This window comes from Scomber scombrus, chromosome 14, assembly GCF_963691925.1.
Source record: "Scomber scombrus chromosome 14, fScoSco1.1, whole genome shotgun sequence".
Lineage (NCBI taxonomy): Eukaryota > Metazoa > Chordata > Actinopteri > Scombriformes > Scombridae > Scomber > Scomber scombrus.
In genome coordinates, this window is record NC_084983.1 from 28,384,573 (window position 1) to 28,406,595 (window position 22,023).

Consider the following 22,023-nt stretch of genomic DNA (forward strand, 5'->3'; position numbering starts at 1 on the left):
ATGTCTGGACGTGGAAAGGGTGCCGGTAAGGTCAGAGCAAAGGCAAAGACTCGCTCCTCTAGAGCCGGACTCCAGTTCCCAGTCGGCCGTGTTCACAGGCATCTGAGGAAGGGTAACTATGCTCAGCGTGTCGGTGCCGGAGCTCCCGTCTACTTGGCGGCGGTGCTGGAGTACCTCACCGCTGAGATCCTGGAGTTGGCTGGAAACGCCGCCAGAGACAACAAGAAGACCAGGATCATCCCCCGCCATCTGCAGCTGGCTGTCCGCAACGACGAGGAGCTGAACAAGCTGCTTGGAGGAGTGACCATCGCTCAGGGAGGAGTGCTGCCCAACATCCAGGCGGTGCTGCTGCCCAAGAAGACCGAGAAACCCGCCAAGAAGTAAATCTCTCACACCAGAGTAACCAACAACACAAAGGCTCTTTTAAGAGCCACCCACTCCTCAGAAAGCGCTCACATCCTCGTTTCTATTATACTGTACTTATGATTTTTTTTTCTTCAACTTTATTAACCAATATCTGGCATTACATTCAAAAGATTGCATGAAAAAATACTATTTCCAGACAGAGCATTTACATTACATTATGTTAAGAACAGCACATGCATCATAAAATAATTAAAATAAAACAAATCTCAGGTCTAATCAGAAATCAATACATTCACATTGTCATAAATAGTCAAGGCTTGTTTTTTTATAAACATTTTAGTGTTTGTTTTTTTAAGTTTATTTCATTCATATAAATTAAGAACAGTGGGTGACAATTCATGAATCTGCATCTATGGATACATTGTTTGGCAATAATAATTAAGGTGTTATACATTTCCCTACTGTACTTATAATTTATATAAGGCTCATGATTTATCAACTACCCTTACAATAAGACTAGCAGGCCACTTGTAAAATATGTTACATTGGATTTAACATTTAAGTAACTAATGAAATGCTGCACATTATACAATAGTCATGCAATCCAGAGGTTGTTACAACTTCTGTCCTTTCTGTGATGACACTGATCACATGTGTAGTGTTTAAGTTGATCAAGTAAACATGAACATAAGAGAAAAGAAACACAGGTAAAATTGTACAGTGTTTGTATTGATGGAGTTTCAGTAGATAAACTATGTATAAATTATATTTATATATAAAATAAATGAGTCTTAAGAGCCACACACTCCTCACATAAAGACTGTACATTATCATCATAAACTATACTTACAACACAAAGGCCCATGATTGTAAAATAAACATTGTACAAAAAGTAAGGAAATTTGTGTTTGGTTGACAAGACACATTTAAACTGTTATTATCATTATTTAATACAGTTCATCGTCCCTTTATGAATGAAATGCCACAATAACAGATGACTATTGAAATCCATCTAAAAACAGTCACAGCACACAAATAAAGGACATTAGTGTTTGGTAGATTATTTCTTTGTTGTAACAAAGCTTCTTGACAATAAATCTTAATGACTGTTTATTTCCCTTTTAAATGAAGCCACATTTATAAGGAACATGTATTAGTGTGATGTATCTGGGTTGAGACATGAAAACTGTGTCTATCTTGGGCAGGCTTTTCAACAGTAAAAGGTCAAGAAGCTTTGTTACAACAAACTATAAATGAAACCACTAAACCAACAGGAAACATGAGATTCTCAGTTCAACTTCATTTAGTTTCAATTTAAATTAAACATCTGAAACACATAATGAATAAAAACCAGAGGAACCAGTTTAACCAGCCAACCAACCTTCAGAGCATTTAAACATTTACATTTTACTTCCTGCTATTGAGTTGTTTTCAGTATGTTTTGTGTAAAAGTTATTTTCCTTCCTTGTTTCTTACAAGACTTTAATTTAATTTCTACAACATTAATGAAACAATGGTGGATGTTCAAAGACAGAAATGTTGATAAAGTGCACAGTTAATTCATTCAGTCTGTTTAATCTTTATAATCAAACATCTTTCCTAGAAACAGTCACAATGTTGTTGAGAAGGGAAAGAAAACAAAAACAACTTGTTTGATTTCTGAATGTGTGGATGTGATGTCTATGTTGGTGTGCGGAAAGTTTACCTTTCTAGTACAAACATCATCACATTAAAGGACTTATTGGGACTTATAATGAAAGTTTACAACCTCATAAAGACAGGATATCCTTATTAAATCCTCTGTTAAATATCGTGGAGCAGATGTAAACTTAAACACCAAAATCAGAGAAATCTTAATCACACAAGATAAAAAATAAAAAGAATGTGAATTAAGGCTGAATATATGTTTACATTCTCTGGAAGGACATATCTTCAAATCTACAATGGGATCCTTATAAAGCTGCATTTTATACTTCTTTTACTTTTATACTTGTTTTATAAATCTGATTATTTTTTAGCACACGCCTTGTTCTACTTTTATTATTTTATGTGCATTTTTGGTTTGAATCCTACTTACTAATCACACAGCAGTGAGGAAAAGATGTAAATTATGTCTTAAGAGGAAATAATTTAAAGTTTCTAACATGTTGTTTAATTCAGATAAGCTGTACATTATAAATATAAACTATAAATACAGTATAACCTTTTTTTCTTTGTTGTCTCCTTTCATCCGGAGCCGTTAGTCAGCTGATGAGAGGGGCGGGGTTTATATTGATTTTGAATTTCTTATCCAATAACAGATGAGCTGCTGTGCGCGCGCCTCCCGGCCTGGACCAATAAGCGTCTCCGTGACTCCGGCAGCTCCTTTATAAAGCCGCAGGTCGGCGTGGTAAGACATTCATTCATATTCTGTAACAACAGAAGAGAGATGGCAAGAACCAAGCAGACCGCTCGTAAATCCACCGGAGGTAAAGCTCCCAGGAAGCAGCTGGCCACCAAGGCTGCCCGTAAGAGCGCCCCGGCCACCGGCGGAGTGAAGAAACCCCATCGTTACAGGCCCGGTACCGTGGCTCTCAGAGAGATCCGTCGTTATCAGAAGTCCACCGAGCTTCTGATCCGTAAGCTTCCCTTCCAGCGTCTGGTCAGAGAAATCGCTCAGGACTTCAAGACCGACCTGCGCTTCCAGAGCTCCGCCGTCATGGCTCTGCAGGAGGCCAGCGAGGCTTACCTGGTCGGTCTGTTCGAGGACACCAACCTGTGCGCCATCCACGCCAAGAGGGTCACCATCATGCCCAAAGACATCCAGCTGGCCCGCCGCATCCGTGGAGAGAGAGCTTAAATATCTCCTCTAGCACAACAACGGCTCTTTTAAGAGCCACCAACCTTCTTTAAAGAGCTCATTCCTTTCATATCTTACACATGTTCAATTCACTAATGCACCAACTTCACCCCATACCTACCTGTTAGAATGGAACTACCGAATAATAACTATTCATAAAGTCATATGATTTAGTCCTCACAAATCCCAACAAACTACACAAATTATACAAACACTGCTTTCACCTTATACAACAGTGTTTACTACACACACTAACTACATGATACATTGATCCTCCTGCACTGACTGTAGTTTAGTTTTGTCCAGCAAGTGTAGCTGTCTCATCAAGTGTGCTGTTTCAGTTTATCAGCCTGGATCAGATCATATAGGAGTGTATTTTATATTTGCAAAAATACTATTTTAGGTAATTAAATATTATAAAAGGATCAATGTGTTTATATAACAGGACAGTAGAACATTGTCTCACCTGTACAACCAAAAAGCACATGTCAGGGTGTTTTAATAAATTGCTTTAATTGTTAAATGCCTCCTAACATGATTTCTAGTAAAATGAGTTTGACATGCTAATAATAAATGACGTGTTTTCATAGAGAAGTAAACCTGATAAAGACCCAAAAGACATCCAGCTGGCCCGCTGCATCGATGGAGAGAGCTTGAACTGTCTGCTGCTCCGAAAAAAACAAATGTCTCTTTTAGGAGCCGCCAACCCTCATTAAAGAGCTGATAACTTTGGTATAATTATACTTCATTCAAACTCACAAAAGCACTTCTGTTTTCAGTCATTTTATTTGATCCAATCTTGTTTTGCTAATATGATTAAGACTGTTTATCAATGGACACTTTCCGGAGATACTTTTTAAAGTGACACAAAAGATTTTATTATGGACTTGTGGATTATTGTCAACATTACATTGATGAATTGATATTATATAATTTATATAATTTTTTAAAAATTGTATGTATTTGTGTCCTTTGTTTCCAATTCTTACTGTTAAATGTGTTTTTATTAAAGCACATTGAGTTGCCCCTCTTTATGAAATGTGCTTTATAAATAAAGCTGCCTTGTCTTTATGAATGAAATGCAACAATTACAAGTGACTACTGAAATTAATCTAGATTCTTTCTATTAGAAACATTAAGTTAGCGACTCAAGGTACATTATGAATTATGTAGGAAAAGTTTTATGCTGCAACATCTGCTGCACAAAACACTCAGTGCAGTTAATGTCCTATAATGTCCTATATATTCTTCCTACTGAAATTCAGCAACTTCCTTAAAAACTTTACCTAAAACTTATTGTTATAAATGTGTCATGAATTTGACATGTGAGGATTAGATTAGATTAGATTAGATTAGATTGTACTGTATTAATCCCACAACAAGATGTGTAATATACACTACAGGAAAAAACAGGCATCCACAACAATCAGAAAACCCTTAAACAAATACAATAAACAAACGAGTACTAAATGTAAAACAAGTACTAAAAGTAAAGTGACCAGAATATAAATATAAATAATGTGAACAAAATATAAATACAGTTATAAATATAAATATATGGTGAGTAGTGGTGGTCATTGAGAAAAGAAACATGTTCAGGTTGTGCAAGTGTTGTAGAGACTCAGGTTTGTCCCTCAGTTTGTATCTACCCTGAATTTATTACAACATATCAGCACATAATCAATACTTAATATATTGTACTGCCTTTAAATGTACAATTAAATCAAATTATTAAACTACTACTACATTTCAAGATCTAATCGACCGTTAATTTCAGTTGGCGCATGCTCAGTCTGGCCAATAATTCAGCCAATCCTGTGCGAGCAACGGCACAGTGAGATTTACATGCAGCGGATATAAAAGCAGCCTCGGTCAGAAAGACAACATTTCCACTGCAATCATGCCTGATCCAGTGAAAGCACCGAAGAAAGGTTCCAAGAAGGCCGTGTCTAAAGCCACCAAGACCGGCAAGAAGAAGAGAAAGACAAGGAAGGAGAGCTACGCCATCTATGTGTACAAAGTGCTGAAGCAGGTCCACCCTGATACCGGCATCTCCTCTAAGGCCATGGGCATCATGAACTCCTTTGTGGGGGACATCTTTGAGCGGATCGCCGGTGAGGCTTCCCGCCTGGCTCACTACAACAAGCGCTCCACCATCACCTCCAGGGAGATCCAGACCGCCGTCCGCCTGCTGCTGCCCGGTGAGCTGGCCAAACACGCCGTGTCTGAGGGCACCAAGGCCGTCACCAAGTACACCAGCTCCAAGTAAACCAGCTGCTGCTGCTGCTAATACACAAAGGTCCTTTTCAGGGCCACACACTCCTTCTACTAAGAGCTTCATTCCTTTATGTTTGTCTTCTAGTAGCTCAACAGTTTCTCTTCCTGGGCCATAAGAAATATAAACAAGCAATGATCTTGTACAATACTTATGACCACTGCTTTATTTTATTATATTTAAACCTAGTGATTTATAAAGTTCTACACCTTCCTATCAGACGTCCTTTTTTTTAGCTGCATTTGTCTTGATTTTATCTGGTTGTCTTAAAAGTACTCATGTGTAATATTACAATAAAGCTATATATTCCATATTGTGTTCTGAGCAAGATATCCATGTTTGCATATCAAATACTCTATGCAGGATTGTTTCAGTATCTAACTTTTATAGTAGGTAGATGTCTTTTAGTTAAGACATAAGACTTAGCACCAAGAATAAATTGTCATGAGCTATTTACATTATGAAAATAGACTTAATTGCCAACAGGATATCCAAATAAAGCCACAGTTAGACACACTTAATGAATATGGGATGATGTACATACAATCATTAAATATATATCTGTCCCCTCCAGAAATAACAGCAGGCTGTCCATGTGTTAGTCATACAGTTAGGAGCCTTTTATCTTAACATATGTGTATATATAGTATTGTTAAATAAGGGTAAAGGCTTTGCTGAACAATTATGTGGAACAACTTAAAAATACAACATTTAAAACCAACAACACATGATGGATATGTTAACTCAGGTCATTTGCAACCATGTCGTCTAAAAAACAGTCAGCTGCCACTTTAAGAGAATTGTGTGACTTCAATATAAAGCGTTACTGGTGCAGAATATAAACCCCGTCAGAAACCAGTAATTATGGCTTGTTATTAGATAAATATCGATATTCTGATTTGTGTTCAAGTAAAGAAATGAAAAAGTTTCCTCCCCGTCGGGGAATCGAACCCCGGTCTTCCGCGTGACAGGCGGAGATACTGTCCACTATACTAACGAGGATAGATGCTCTAAAGGGAAAACCCGCACTTTTTATATGCCATCTAAGAGTTCTTAAAGAGCTTGGTTATTGTTTTTGTTATAATTTTTATATTTATTTGTTTTGACAGGCAACAGGAAATGATTGCACCAAAGTTTGGGCATACAGGTTTTCACTCCATGTTATATTATATATAATGGGGCAAAGTAAAATAGATCTGTCACTGGTGTATCACTCTGAGAGGGAAATCCGGTTATATAATACATATAGGATTGGGAAATAATGTAAATAATGACACAATTATTACTTTTTTATTATATACTCTACTATTATTATAATTGTTCGTACTCATTTATAGTTCTTTACTATTTTTTTTTTTGGTGCTCGTCCATTTTACTTTCCACTTTGCTGCTGTAATACTGCAAATTTCCCCATTGTGGGACTAATAAAGGAATATTTTACCTTATCTTATCTTATCTTAAATAGTCTGTGCTTTGTCCTTTCAGTTTTGTTTTGTCACACTCCAATACATAAATGTGCGGTATGCACCTTTAAAGTTGATTTGTGCTTCACCAATGAACACAAATATGAAGAAGAAGTAGCAGAGAGTTATTTTATATGCTTATTTTAATGAATAAACCTTAAATAAATGCAAAAACCTGTGTACATCACATGCCCATAAAGCATTAGTGGTGCTTTGATTTTAAGTGTGATTGTGACAAATGGCCACTAAGGGTCGCTGTGATTTGTATGAGTCAAACTCTCTCCAGCTTTATTCTACATTCAGTATAAAGCACAGCAAACAGTAACTACTGCAGCAAAATGGTAATAAAACAAGTTTTTCAAATCACTTATAATTTTGAAAAATACATTTTCTAAATTATAGTCACCTGATCTGCAGGTTACAAGGCCATTTTTCCAAGTTTAATAAAAAATAGTTTTGTTTAATGACATAGAATCTAAAAAATCCTATATCTGCCTATAAAGAGAATAATTATGTGTTAATGAATTTATAAGATATAAAATGCAGTTCAGGCTCCCAGAGAAATAAAATACAATTAAAACAGAAGACATAACCACTGTATACTCAGTGTTGTTAAAGGGCCTGAATTAATAAAATGATAAAATGTTAAATAATAAATCATAATGGTGGGTGAGGGTTTGTTGATAGTTGTGACTCGAATTGATAGATTTGAAGTTTGTAATAGGTTTATACGTTGATAAAAATGATTAAATCAGTTAAGAAACTCGTATTAATGACCAGGGAAAGCAAGAATGAATCACTTCTCATTCAAATGTTTTTAACATTATGACCATTTGTATACCTTAATAGGTGCACCGTATCCTGGTGGAGATGCAACTCATAAAATCCCAAATATTTTAAATATATATATATTTGTGGAAATGTTTTACTTAGGTGCAAATGAGATAAGTAGTAACATCACATTATGTTTCTCTCCTGCCTGTTTAAGAGTTAATCACATTAACTGCAGGGAGGAAGTGATCACATCATGTTAAGCTTATTACAGTGATATCAGCAAGTTGTGTCCTTGTACATCACTATAAAGACATGCTGCTTATTGTAATTTAAAAAAAAGAAAATGATTAACTTTTTAATTCTGTGTTCAGTTCATTATCAGTGTGACATTTAGTGGAGTGTATTTTAATAAAGGCTCATCTGATGACGAGTGTTGCAAATTTAAGCTAAATACTGGCATGTGGTGTTAGTTCATGTTATTTATCCTTGTAAAAATACATATTTAATGTATAAATATGATATATAACATTATGTATTGATCATATGAATGAAATGAGACCCAACTTTATAAATAATAAGTTAAGTTTATTCTTTACATTTTGCTATTTTAGTATGTATAGTTTGTTTTTCTTATATTCTTATACTTTATATCCTTATACTATATGTTGTTATTGTCACTGTATCGTCACTATGTGTCTGTGTAATGCTGCTGCTACACTGTCATTTCCCAGCTTGGGATCAATAAAGTATATCTATCTATCTATCTATCTATCTATCTATCTATCTATCTATCTATCTATCTATCTATCTATCTATCTATCTATCTATCTATCTAAAGCTTTGTTTGGTCAATTTAAAAAAAAAATCTTTAGTTAATCTTTCTTTGACTGGGTGAAGTCCTTTACAGGCAAACATTCAATTCAATGTACTGCTGTGCAATGCCTTTATTGTCATTGCACAGCATTGTGCAATCTATGTGGGTAATACACATAAAAACAGCAACAGACAATAAACATAAACCAACAAACAATGTGCCATATAAAATACACTAAGTTTTAAAAAAGAGAATCTAAAAATGCCTAATAAGTATAATACAGATGTGGTTAGAATAAGACCTGTAGTTCAGACTGAATTGCATAGCCGGCCTCGCTGAGATGCACACACAGTATATCTGATTGAGCTGAACTTTATTTATTCTTATGCATTTTGTACTTCTTACATAAGATAATATGACGTATTTATGTTAAGATAAATTGTTTATTGTAAAATTGGCAGTGAAATTGGCATAATATGACTTATTTCTGTGACGAGAAATGGTTTATTGTAAAATTGGCCTTACAAAGACTAAAGTTGGTATCACTACTAATATGACAAATATTTTATATGTTAGTCCAATTTTCAATCATATTATTATTGTAATAGTGTGTTTTCAGTTCAGTTCATTTAACATTTATAATGGAGACTGGAAGTATTTCCCAGCTGATCCATCATTGGCAGAGTCAGCACAGTAACCGTGTGTTTACCTCCACCGAAAACACGTCTAATTAAAAACTAACAAACCACTTATATACTTTGGTTTCATGTTAATCGTGTTCTCACATGTCTTTTCTTACTATATCACCACTTTCACCTTCATTACAAATCACTTTAAGACAGTTTAAGAGACGATTTGTGAAGAAAACTCGCCATGCGCCGTGCAAAATGACAGTGTATTGGTGAGGTTTGAAGTCTTTCAGAGTTAAATAAATAAGTCCTGGTCACCAAACATGAGCTTAGACTGAAGGGAAGAACGTTTTCTAACTGCTGCGATATCAAAAGTTTTTAAAAAGATTATATTTAAACGTGTTTTATCCTCAAAATGTGAAGGAGAAAACACAAGTGTGTCCTGATTTGAGGCGGCAGGCAGAGCGGCTTTGTGAAGTTGCCTCTCCACGGTTCTCATGTGCTTTATAAGTCCCGCCTCTTGTTACCAGCGCGAGACAAACCGTTAAACTCTACGAACAAAGATGGCAGAAGAAGCACCAGCAGTTGCACCGGCAAAGCCCGCGGCGAAAGCCCCGAAGAAGAAGCCTGCAGCCCGGCCAAAGAAGGACGGACCCAGCCTCCCGAAGCTGATCATCGCCGCTGTGGCGGAGTCCAAGGAGAAGAAAGGACTCTCAGTGTCCGCGGTGAAGAAGGCTTTGGCGGCTAAAGGCGTCGATGTGGTGAAGTCCAACAAACGGATCAACACCGCCGTCACTAAGCTGGTGGTTAAAGGCACTCTGACCCAAACTAAAGGTACCGGGGCGTCCGGTTCCTTCAAGCTCGCAAAGGAGGCAAAACCAGAGAAACCAGTCAAGAAGGTGGTGAAGAAGAAAGCCGCGGTGAAAGCCAAGAAGCCCGCAGCAGCCGCTAAGAAGCCCGTTGCCGCCAAGAAGAAGAAGCCGGTAGCAAAGAAACCAGTAGCGGCCAAGAAATCACCCAAGAAGGCTCCAGCTAAGAAAGCTGTTGCTGCCAAGAAAGTGGTGAAGAAGACTCCCGTGAAGAAAACCCCAGTGAAGAAGGTGGTGAAGGCGGTGAAGAAGACCCCCGTGAAGAAAGCTCCGGCAAAGAAGGCGGCAGCAGCCAAGAAATCAAAGAAGTGAATTCAGCTGTGATTCACTCCTCGTGCATCTAAAAGGCTCTTTTAAGAGCCCCCCAAATATCTGCTAAAGAGCTTCTCCTAATACTCATCTATCACTCACTGCATCATTTAGATATATTTACTTTATTACAATAACCATATGAGGGAATTCATGTATCCATTAGCTCATACATTAAAATAAATATATAAATCAGGAGGGTCAAACTAACTGTCATCAAAGGGCCAAATATAGCCCAATCTCATGAGGGCTGGGCCATTAATAAAGATGGAGGAAGGGAGGAAGGAGAGATTTAAGGAAAACAGGGAAGAAAGATAGAGGGAAGGATGAAAGGGAGCAAGGACAGATTGAATGAGTGACAAATGGAAGACAGGAAAGGGAAGAAAGACTGGTGGGAGGATGAAAAAGGAAGGAAAGATGGAAGGGAGCAATGATAGATTGAAGGAAGACAGGGAAGAAGTAAGGACAAAAGCAGACAGGAAAAAAGATGCAGGGAAGGATGAAAGGAAGGGAAGAAGACAGGAAGGAAAGTGGGCCGCATTGGACCCCTTGGTGGGCTGTTTCTGGCCCACAGACCCCATGTTTGAATCCCCTGACATAATTAAATAAGAACAAATGATATATGTACAAAAAGCCTAAAAGTTAAAAAGTAATATACCAAATAAAACCTAAGTTATAAAAGCAGCAGCTCCTTCAGCCTCTGCAGACATTGCTGCACTATAATTTGCACTTTAAGTCCCTATTTAGTTATTCATTTAAATGTTATTATTGTTATGTATACATGTTTGGTCAATATATAAGTATTGAATGCTTATAAAATATATATATATATATATATATATATATATATATATAAATGTATACATTACACTAGTAACAGTTATAACACCAGGCATGTAGGGATGGATCAATTCACAGTGATTTACAGAGCAATGTCATTTTGAACTCTCAATATTTAGACATAGAAATAAAGGTAGAATGAGCTAAAAAAAATAAATCAAAATTAAACTAAACATGCATCTTACAATAATAAGATAATCTTTTGTCATAAATATATATGCATGTGTAATTGTCTGCAACTACTGCTGTTACTTATTACTGCCTCTATATATATGCTCTTTTTTTGTTCATTGTGTCTTTTGTGTGTCTTATTGTATGTCACTAACTGCAGAGAACAGAGTTACAGATTATTTATATTAAAATGTATATTTTAGACAAACAGAATAAATGTTGACAGCCACAGAGCAGCTCTGACAGGAAGTCTGACTGAACTGCATCATCAGGCTGATCAGTGTGTTTGCTGCCACCAGAAAAGCTTCATTTTATTACTAAATGATCTTCAACAGATGGATGTTTTTACTTTGAGTCTGTGAACAAACATGTGAGCCAGCTGGAAAAGTACTTTTAGTGGAGCTCGGATGTATTTTACAGTATTTTAGGAAAGAAATGAGAGAGAAAAGCTGCTGAGCAGTGCAGTCTGCGGCGGTGAACAGGTGAGGTTTCTGTGCTCCACAAACTAAATACAGAGAGCATCAGAGCTCTACATGACTTCTATATGTAGAGAAACATGTCTGCTATCTGCTGCCTTTACTCTCAGCCTTCAGCACTTCTCCCAACACTCATTTTTCACAGTTTTATCACTAACAGAAAACACATTTTACAGACATTCACGTGCTCACAGGAGCCAGCGGCGGGACTGAGTCTACACGGTTCTCATGGTGTGTTTAAGTACCGCCTCCTGCCTCGGATTTTCCACCACTCTACTCAGACTCTGATTCACGTAGGATCCAAATTTACAGGAAACAATGGTGCAGCAGAAGAAAATAAAAACATTTGTGTCTAAATCTCACCTTATAGGTTTGGGGAGTGTTAGATCTCTGATTTGTTAGACATGAATCTGAATGTGTTTTAAAAACATCTAAAAAACATCAATTATATACAGTACACAGTTGTGGATTTTTCATTTCTTACTCTCAATAAACAATTATTAACTATTAATTATTACTGCCTGGAAGCAGGGCTTTAAATTAACCCCAATCAAAGCTGTAAGATTTCAGGAAAATAGAAACATATTCTTATGAGAATAAAGCTGTAATTTATTTGACCTGATTTCGGGAACACCTGAAATTGTATGTTGAAACAGTATGTTGTTTTTCAGGGAATGAGGAAATATTTTTTTTTTTTTAACAAAAAATGATACTTCATGCGAGTGCAAGTTGATCCTTTAAGTTGAAATGTGGCTCGGCCTGTTATTTATCTTCAACGTCTCTTTTCTCTGCTTTATGTTTTTCCCACTGCTGTTGCTGGTTTGCTGGTCTCAGATGATGCTGGTAGGTTTTATGTACCTGTAATGAGAATCCTTGTTATTCATCTTCTCTACCTTGTTCCAAATGAGTAACAATGCCATATGATTAGGTGTGTGCGTGTCATAATCTGCTGACCATGACACCACTTATGTTACATGAAATGCTGATCATGTATGTTAAAATCTACTGATTAACCATTTCTTGATTGTACACACATTATGATGTGCTTATTGTGCTGACATTGTTCTGATGGTAGAACAAGATCATCCTTTTAACAAGATAATGTATATAATCTGACAACTTCCCAGCTCTGAGCTAATTCTTACAGGGTTGGCTCTATGTTCCCACCAGGTGGGGAGTTCCGGTCCTCTGCAATGAGGCCAACGCGGAAGTAACTTAAAACTGCATTCTATCAAAAGGCCACCAGGGGGCGACCGTTTTGGTGTCAAAAGGACTTCCGTCTCTATACAAGTCAATGGAGAATTCACCAACTTCTCACTTGATTTCTAACCTCAGTAAACGTTTTCAAAATGTGTTTATGGTCTCAATCGCTAGTTTAAAGCCTTCTTCAATGCAGTATGATGTTCATTTGGGACATTTTGGCCTCCCTGATTTTATATGTGACGATAAAGCAGACTATGTAAAACTGGATTCCAAAGGTGAACATACCAGAGTCAATGTTTGTACGAACATCATTCTGCACAAGGAAGTGCAAAACCTATTATTGAGCGGAGGGGAAAGTTAAAGTTCCCCAGCCAGTTGTATCAGCTCATGATCTAAAATGCAACTTAAATATGTGTGATGATGAAACCTGAGACTGTACATGACAATCATTTTGTGTCTCGTAGAAAAAAAAATCATCAGACAGAAATGAATATTCAAAAGTAATTTTAAGTGTTAAAACATCATGAATGTGTTTTAAAAGCATCTAAAAACATCAATAATATACAGTACACAGTTATGGATTTTCTTACTCTAATTAAACAATTTAACTATTAATCATTACTGCCTGGAAGCAGAGCTTTAAATTGGAGTGTAACCCCAATCAAAGATTTCAAGTTCAAATGTTGCCAGGCCTGTTCTTTCTCAGGGATGAAAATGTATGAATTTTATCCGTGACATCTGTCCACATTCTTGATCTTTATCGCCTCTTTTCTCTGCTTTATATAAAGGTTGCACGAGTTTGAACACAAACCATCAGTGTGAGAATGGAGCTCGCTGTGTTTTTCCCACTGCTGTTGCTGGTCTGCTGTGCCTCCACAGGGTCGGTTACGAAGAACGCTGACTATAAACCGCCGTACGAGCCTCTTCCATACGACATCCATGCTGTGCTGAGAGAGATGACCGCCTCATTGGCTGCTCAGAAGGTGGAGATTGGGCAACTACAAAAAGACAATGAAGGTTCAGTATAACATCTGAAAGAATTTGAGTTTGTTATTTTCTCAAAGAGTGAAAGAAGAATTTAATATACAGGTTAGTCAGTAGCTAACAGATCTGCTGCATGTGAGCAGATCTTATGGAGGGAAAATGATTAGGTTTGATATCAGGACAGACCTGATATCAGAAACAGACATTAGAGTTAATCATCTATTCACCTGGCACTGATGATGACATTTGATGGTTTATTTCTGCTTTGAAGTATTTCACTTTTATGAGGGAAAATGTTTCCCAGGATGAGGACTCTCTTCTCTTTAGATGAATAATATCTCAGGGAGACTTTCCCGACAGGAAGAGTGTGAAAGTGTTATGTATATTCAAAAAGAGTTACCTTTGTTTCCTAATCAGGTTCATCTTATATTTGGTCCAATATAAAATCTAACTCTGTGTTATTTATGCTCATTTTACAGCACAAAAGACTGAGGTGGACAAGCTGAAGCAGCAGCTACAAGGTATTATCTATCTATCTGTATATATATATATATATATATATATATATATATATATATATATATATATATATATAATTATTGTTATGGAGAACAATTTGTTATTGCTTTAGAAATGAGAATAACTGTCTATGATAATGAAATAATTCCCTTTCAATCTCTTGAAAGATAATTAAATAACATTTTTGTATTCTCAGCTGTCATCGTGCGCACTAAAGATCCACTAGGTACGATAACGTTTTGTTTCAAACATACGCTCATAATTATGAAAACTACATAAAATGGTGTTCAGCACTAAAATAATAATTACATCTCTGTCTCTATGTCTCTCTTTCTCTCTCTGTCTCTCTCTCTCTCTTTCTCTCTCTCTCTCTCTTTCTCTCTCTCTCTCTCTCTCTGTCTCTCAGGTCGACAGGTGGCTTTCTCAGCGGGCCTGCTGGATAAAGGTCATGGATATTTCGGACCCTTTGATAAACCAGTAAATGTGGTCTACAAACATGTCCCCACAAACATTGGAAAGGCCTACAACTCAAACACAGGTATCTGAACTCACAAACTTCAACAGTAAATTTCACTTTTCTGCAATGTCGACGTCAACCTGACTGACAGAAATTACATTTTCATTTGAAATAACAAAAAAACCCAAATGTCTCTCAGGTATCTTCACTGCCCCGCTGAGAGGAGCCTACCATTTCGATTTCCACGTGGGTGCATTTGGAGACAGTAAAATTGGTGCAGGTGTTTTGTTGTACAAGAATCAACATCATGTTTTTGGTGCATTTGAGCACCAGCCAGGAAATTTCGGGACTGCCTCTAATGGTGTGACACTGATTCTGGAGGCTGGAGATCAGGTGTTTTTGCGTATGTTTCATAACACAAGGCTGTGGGACAGTTACGTTCACCACTGCTCCTTCAGTGGTCATCTGCTGTTCGCCATGTGAGACGGAAACAATCCTTCTTTACCTTCATCACCTGTATGATGCATGTTATTGATTGTCGTCTTCAACCAATCTCACACTTAATTGATCTTAAACTGAATCTGATCATTTTGAAACTCTGTCTTTGATTTGTTTCCCTGATTCTGTCATGTGATTTAAAGAATAAAAAATAATTGCAGTAAGTTTTGTGGACATTTCTTTATTGTTGTTTTTAATTTACATTTAATCTTTCATCAGTGATTTTCTAAATTATTGCAAACCTTATGTCTCATTGTGAATATTTGTTTTCTGTACAACTCATATGTTAATATTTACTGAAAGTGATTCCTCTGCAGAGATTGATTTTAACACTTTGAGTATGCAGCCACTCTGAAAGCAGCAAACCACAAACACAATAATAACTCAATATCAGGTAAACAGCTGGTTTTCCAAAATACATCTAATATAAAGTTCTACTGAATGTAAATAAACTTAGCTGAGAGTCTGTTTCTAACCAACAGCAGCACGTTAACTGTCAGGTTTAGCTGCCAAATAAAAGAAACAAAAGACACAAAATGGCGGAGAGATGACTCCGCTTCGTGGGCGGGGCGTGTGACAGTTGGCGCCATCAACGTCCTCTTTCACGTCCGCAGTCAGGCTTTAAATTAAGCAGGTTTTACAGCGAATTACACATTCATCTCTTAACGTTTGTTAGAGAATATCAGAGACAATGAGCGGAAGAGGCAAAGGCGGAAAGGGACTCGGTAAAGGAGGCGCTAAGCGTCACCGTAAAGTCCTCCGTGATAACATCCAGGGAATCACCAAACCCGCCATCCGCCGTCTGGCTCGCCGCGGCGGAGTGAAGCGTATCTCCGGTCTGATCTACGAGGAGACCCGCGGTGTGCTCAAGGTTTTCCTGGAGAACGTGATCCGGGACGCAGTCACCTACACCGAGCACGCCAAGAGGAAGACCGTGACCGCCATGGACGTGGTTTATGCCCTGAAGAGGCAGGGCCGCACTCTGTACGGCTTCGGAGGTTAAACATCATCCTGCTCCTTAAACACAAAGGCTCTTTTAAGAGCCAACCACTCACTCTGAGAGACATCCTGTTACATGTTATATATGTTATATATTAGTAATGTTGTATATATATAAACATGTTAGTATATCACGTTAATAATTTTGTCAACAAATGTGTGATTACGTAAACGCATGCACCAGTAGCCCATTTTCAACTCCGTATACTATTCACTTCAAATCTCATGCTATAACATCAAACCCAGGCACATTATTAATACTTATATTGCTCTTGTACACTATATACTTTTTGTGTTGTGCCACCCATTAACTTAGCTGTCCTGTGACAGATCATATATGTTATGTATTTATGGTAAATGTGAAACATGAACAGACGATCTTGCACTTCTGTTACTGCTATAAGCATATTTTTCCATTAACCAGTGTAATAACTATGAAACTGAGTATATTTCTCAGTACTAGTGACTAAATACAATAATTTAATTTTATTAATCTTGTGTAAAATCGCCCACCCTCCAACAGATGTCCTGATATATACAAATTAATTGTAATATCTAATTTCACTATACACATATTTATTGTGTTCAACAATATATGTCTAAGTTTCAAGACAAGAGAGCATTAATCAAATATAATTATGTGCCAATACTCAGTGCTTAAACACTTTTAACCACTGAGTATTGGCACATTAGATGTCATTAACACAACCCCCGAGTTGTCCTGTGACAAGTTAGTAATGTTATACATGAATCTTCTTCAACTGTGCTGCAGGTTTATATCTTTCCACTGTGGGATTTGTGCTATAATAATTATAAAATTCAGGTATCAATCATCCAACATCAATATTTCTCTGGTACATTATATTTTTTACACCAACTGTAATGTTACTATCACTGATAATGTGGCTGGAAGTCACATTATGTCATATTATTATATTATACATAAACTATATATAACTATATATTATATTAAACAGTAAAGACTCAGATGAAAGAGGGGACGGTGATTAAATGTCAAATTAAATCAAACTATTAAACTACTACTACTAAATTTCAAAATCTGATCGACCGTTATTTTCAGTTGGCGCATGCTCAGTCGGGCCAATAATTCAGCCAATCCTGTTCGAGCAACGGCACAGTGAGATTTACATGCAGCGGATATAAATGCAGCCTCGGTCAGAAAGACAACATTTCCACTGCAATCATGCCTGATCCAGTGAAAGCACCGAAGAAAGGTTCCAAGAAGGCCGTGTCTAAAGCCACCAAGACCGGCAAGAAGAAGAGAAAGACAAGGAAGGAGAGCTACGCCATCTATGTGTACAAAGTGTTGAAGCAGGTCCATCCCGACACCGGCATCTCCTCTAAGGCCATGGGCATCATGAACTCCTTTGTGGGGGACATCTTTGAGCGGATCGCCGGTGAGGCTTCCCGCCTGGCTCACTACAACAAGCGCTCCACCATCACCTCCAGGGAGATCCAGACCGCCGTCCGCCTGCTGCTGCCCGGTGAGCTGGCCAAACACGCCGTCTCTGAGGGCACCAAGGCCGTCACCAAGTACACCAGCTCCAAGTAAACTAGCTGCTGCTGCTAATACACAAAGGTCCTTTTCAGGACCACACACTCCTTCTACTAAGAGCTTCATTCCTTTATAATATGTTTTGTGTCTTCTGACAACGCTGCTTTATATTTATTCTAATTTTATTGACCTTGTGCAATACCTGTGTATCTTGTCTTGTATAAATGGAGTGGCCCCTGTAATCATTTTTAATATAATAAAGATTTCTATGCTATATAGGATTTTTGCTGATTGATATCAGTGTTATCAGATCAAATCTATGCAGTATGATTGTTTCAGTTAAATTTACTTTGATAGGTAGTTAAAAATAATGCTTAGATCAAGAATAAGTTGTTTTCATTACAAAGAGGCATGAACATAAAACATTAATGATCATGGCTTAAATTGTGTGAAATCATCCTGGTGTCACACTGATGCTAGATTTACATTATATTATCCAGCGGGCCAGATTTAACCCCTCAATGGTTGGTTCTGTCCCACTGACCTTATGTTTGACACCCCTGCTCTACAGCGTTCACATTTTTCTTTTATGGTTGAATGTGAGAATGATAACGATGTAAATATGTTGGCAGGTATAAACAACATTGAGATTTTTAGGACACCATTTAGCAGATATGTCAGAGATATTTCACTTGTTATCAATATGTGCTCAGAATGAGATGATACGATTTAATCAGATATTTGAACATTTTATGTTCATGCCAGTTGTATCTATGTGACAGAGAAAAGCCACTGAGAGCATTTTATGTAAATGTATGTTTCATGAGCTGGCCTTTATAATCAAATGGTATAAATGACTCTACAGTGACCTTTATTTATAAAGTGTCAGAAGTAATTCATATAATTTGCTTCCTTTCAGTGACTCATGATTGTTTTATAAGGTTGGACACATGTTGAAGCCCAATAAATAACTTCTGAACACGTCATGATCCTGTATTTGTAGATTTCAATAACACCAGTCTACCTTTATATAATTGTATTGCAGTAATAACACTGTTAATGTATTTTCATGCTCTGTAAAATCAACCTGGGACAGTCCTTTGGTTATATTTAAACATTTGTCAATGTGGGCAATAAATCTGAAATGATATCACAGTAAGGAGGACCATTGGAAACACTCACAGGAGTCCGTGAAAGCTAAATACAGCTGCACTATATATCCTGACCACAAGGTGTCCCTGCTGTACTATAAAATGTGCATACAATAATTCAGAGGTGATCCAAACAAATCAAAATAATCCACACAGAGTTTTAAACTTTTAAAAAGCAATAAATATGCAACAAATAAATGGTGACTAAATGACCATTGATTTGGTTCAGATACCTGTGTTTGAGTCATAGGCTTCTCCAATGTTTGTGACGACATATTTGTAGACCAGAGGTGTTTGTTTCTTAAAGGGTCCGAAATGTCCATAACCTTCAGCATACAGAGAGGCTGAGAAAGCCACCTGTCCACCTGAGAGAGAGAGAGAGAGAAAGAGAGAGAGAGAGAGAGAGAGAGAGAGAGAGATTCATTTCCAGTGGCAGATTTAGATTTGGGCGATATGATATGAGATACATAAAGCAGTACATCAGACATACATAAACTGGACTCATTCCTCCCATCTTTTTACACATTATGTTCAATTCACTAATGCACCAACTTCAAATGTTTGTGGTCTTGTTGTATCACTGACTTGCTAACTAGTAGTTGAACACAAACACCTCTACCTACCTGTTAGAAATAAACACTACTGAAGAGAACATCTCTGTATTCTTACTCATGTTCTGCAGACTCACAACCAGCTACACTTAGTCTGACCTGTCAGTCCTAAAATGTACAAACACTCTGCTTTCACCCTGTTTGTAGAAGTTTACAGCAAGAGTTGAAACACTGTCTGACACATCAACAAACACTTTAAATACATACACTTCATTGGTCTGAACATATCTTAATACCTAAGTATAATCACACGTTTAGAAATGTTTTGTGATGCTGATATGATGTTTCTTTCCTGCTGCCTCTGTTTCCTGCATGATGAAGAAGGATTAAACCTAAAAACAGATTTCTATCTATCAGACTTATTTATGATTTTTGGTGGATTCATGTTGTATAAAAACTTGCATCAACATCAATCACAAATAAGAGATGTATTTCTGTTGTAATTTCAGTAATGTTTCTGAAGCTTGTCATTAGTTTAAATGATTTTTATATGCAAGTCCTGAAGTATTAAGGTAATACAATGTTAGGCATGGTCCAGTATCACAAACAGAAGATCAGTATGAAGAAATGAAACTATCAGGACATTTTCCATGTAATAAACATTCTGCAAACTGTTTAATTTCCTGTTTCTTCTTAACCAATCAAATCCTCACATCTGCATTCACACCCTCATCACCAACGTCTGAATCACCAGAGGGAGAAACTTCTGCAGTACTGGTTTATTTGTAGAACACATTAGTCTTTTCAGTCCAGATATCAGACAGATTTTGTTCATTTCAAAGGTTAAACAAGCTCTTTAGGTTCGGACATCACAGCAACTAGTGTCTGAAATACTTTTGATCAACACACTGAATCAGCAGCTGCCTTCAACCCTTCTGCTTTTCTTTTTATCTCTCTGTCCAACATACAGCAGTAACAGCTCATCTATATTTACATTAGCTGCAGAAACAGCTGGAACCAGCAGCTGAGAGACAGGATGTCATAGTTCATAAGTGTGGATACTCACATCTGTATCTTTATAGTCATAGTTATTGTTATCATTCTTAGTGTTGATGGACCTTTACGGACCAATAACCAAACCCAGATCTGACCTCTCTCTGCATTTTACTGGTGTATAGGACTCACTCCACTTTTAAATGGAATAATGTTGTATCAAAGTTGCGCCTTATTAACAGCTTTTTATGGTAAAATGAATTTGTCCCTTTTGGTTTCTGATATTTTCTCAAAGGAGAATACAGAACTACAGAATAAATGTTGTTCAATGTGCCAACAGGAAACAGGTACAGGAATGAGGTTAGCTCTTCTTTATGTGTTGTACATTATAATTAAAAGTAAATATTTCCCTCCACTCAGTCATATGTTTTGAAATTCCTTGTGCAGAATGATGAATGTGAAAACATTGACTCTGGAAGACTGATTTCACACCTGAGATCATTCATGAATATCATTTTGTGCCTCATAGAAGAAAAAAAATCTGACCTAAATAAATATTCAAAAGCAGAGGAAACTACAGGTTATTTTGCAAACTCTACACACTAACAACCACAAAACCTTATACATCCCTTGCAAAAAAAACTATTGTTGCAAATATCTTCAAATTATTTTTTAAAAAGTGTTTTTGTATTAATACAGTCACACAAACTATAATTTGAATAAGCTCATAACGCACCTTCTACACACTGACAGTATAAATGAAGAACACTTTTGACATACATGTAGTAAACACACACACACACACACACACACACACACACACACACAGACACACACAGACACACACACACACAGTAAGTGTGTTCAGAGATCTCTCTTCTCACGTTGCTGACAAGGCCAAATTCAATCTGATGATCAAGATTTCAAGTGCAGCAGCAGCGACACCTTGTGGTCAGGATATATAGTGCAGCTGTATTTAGTTTTAATGGTGGTCCTCCTTCCTGTGATATCATTATTGCCCACATTGTAAAATGAATGTGGGACAGTCCTTTGGTGATATTTGCACATTTGTCAGAGTATGATTAATCTTTTAAAGTTTGACCCTCCTGCTCTACAGTGTTTTAAATTATTATATTTTACACTAGGGTTGAATGAGAGTGTTATCAATGTAAATATGTTGGCAGCTATAAAGATTATCGAGAATTTAAAGGCACATTTTAGCACATGTCACTGAGATAGTTCAGTGCTTATTATTAATATGTGCTCAGAATAGGACGATACTATTTAATCCTTTATCTGCACATTTTATTTTCATGATGTTTGTTTC

The 22,023-nt window shown here is 37.0% G+C and overlaps 5 protein-coding genes across 5 annotated transcripts; all 5 read left to right on the forward strand.

The window, feature by feature from the left end:
* Positions 1-657, forward strand: LOC133993948 (late histone H2A.L3-like). The gene has a single exon (XM_062433090.1). It carries the CDS (start codon positions 1-3, stop codon positions 382-384), a length of 384 nt encoding a protein of 127 aa, XP_062289074.1. The 3' UTR covers positions 385-657.
* Positions 658-2,779: 2,122 nt separating this feature from the next.
* Positions 2,780-16,489, forward strand: LOC133993951 (histone H3-like). The gene is made up of 2 exons (XM_062433094.1): positions 2,780-3,136; positions 16,175-16,489. The coding sequence occupies exons 1-2, from the start codon at positions 2,795-2,797 to the stop codon at positions 16,487-16,489; spliced, it is 657 nt and encodes a 218-aa protein (XP_062289078.1). The 5' UTR covers positions 2,780-2,794.
* Positions 3,991-5,519, forward strand: LOC133993950 (histone H2B 3-like). Its single transcript, XM_062433092.1, has 2 exons — positions 3,991-4,001; positions 5,099-5,519. Exon 2 carries the CDS (start codon positions 5,106-5,108, stop codon positions 5,472-5,474), a length of 369 nt encoding a protein of 122 aa, XP_062289076.1. The 5' UTR covers positions 3,991-4,001; positions 5,099-5,105; the 3' UTR covers positions 5,475-5,519.
* Positions 9,709-10,341, forward strand: LOC133993949 (histone H1-like). Its single transcript, XM_062433091.1, has one exon. It carries the CDS (start codon positions 9,724-9,726, stop codon positions 10,339-10,341), a length of 618 nt encoding a protein of 205 aa, XP_062289075.1. The 5' UTR covers positions 9,709-9,723.
* Positions 16,490-17,677: 1,188 nt separating the features above from the next.
* LOC133993687 (histone H2B 3-like) lies at positions 17,678-18,058 on the forward strand. Its single transcript, XM_062432697.1, has one exon. The coding sequence runs from the start codon at positions 17,690-17,692 to the stop codon at positions 18,056-18,058; it is 369 nt and encodes a 122-aa protein (XP_062288681.1). The 5' UTR covers positions 17,678-17,689.
* The last annotated feature ends 3,965 nt before the right edge of the window (positions 18,059-22,023 follow it).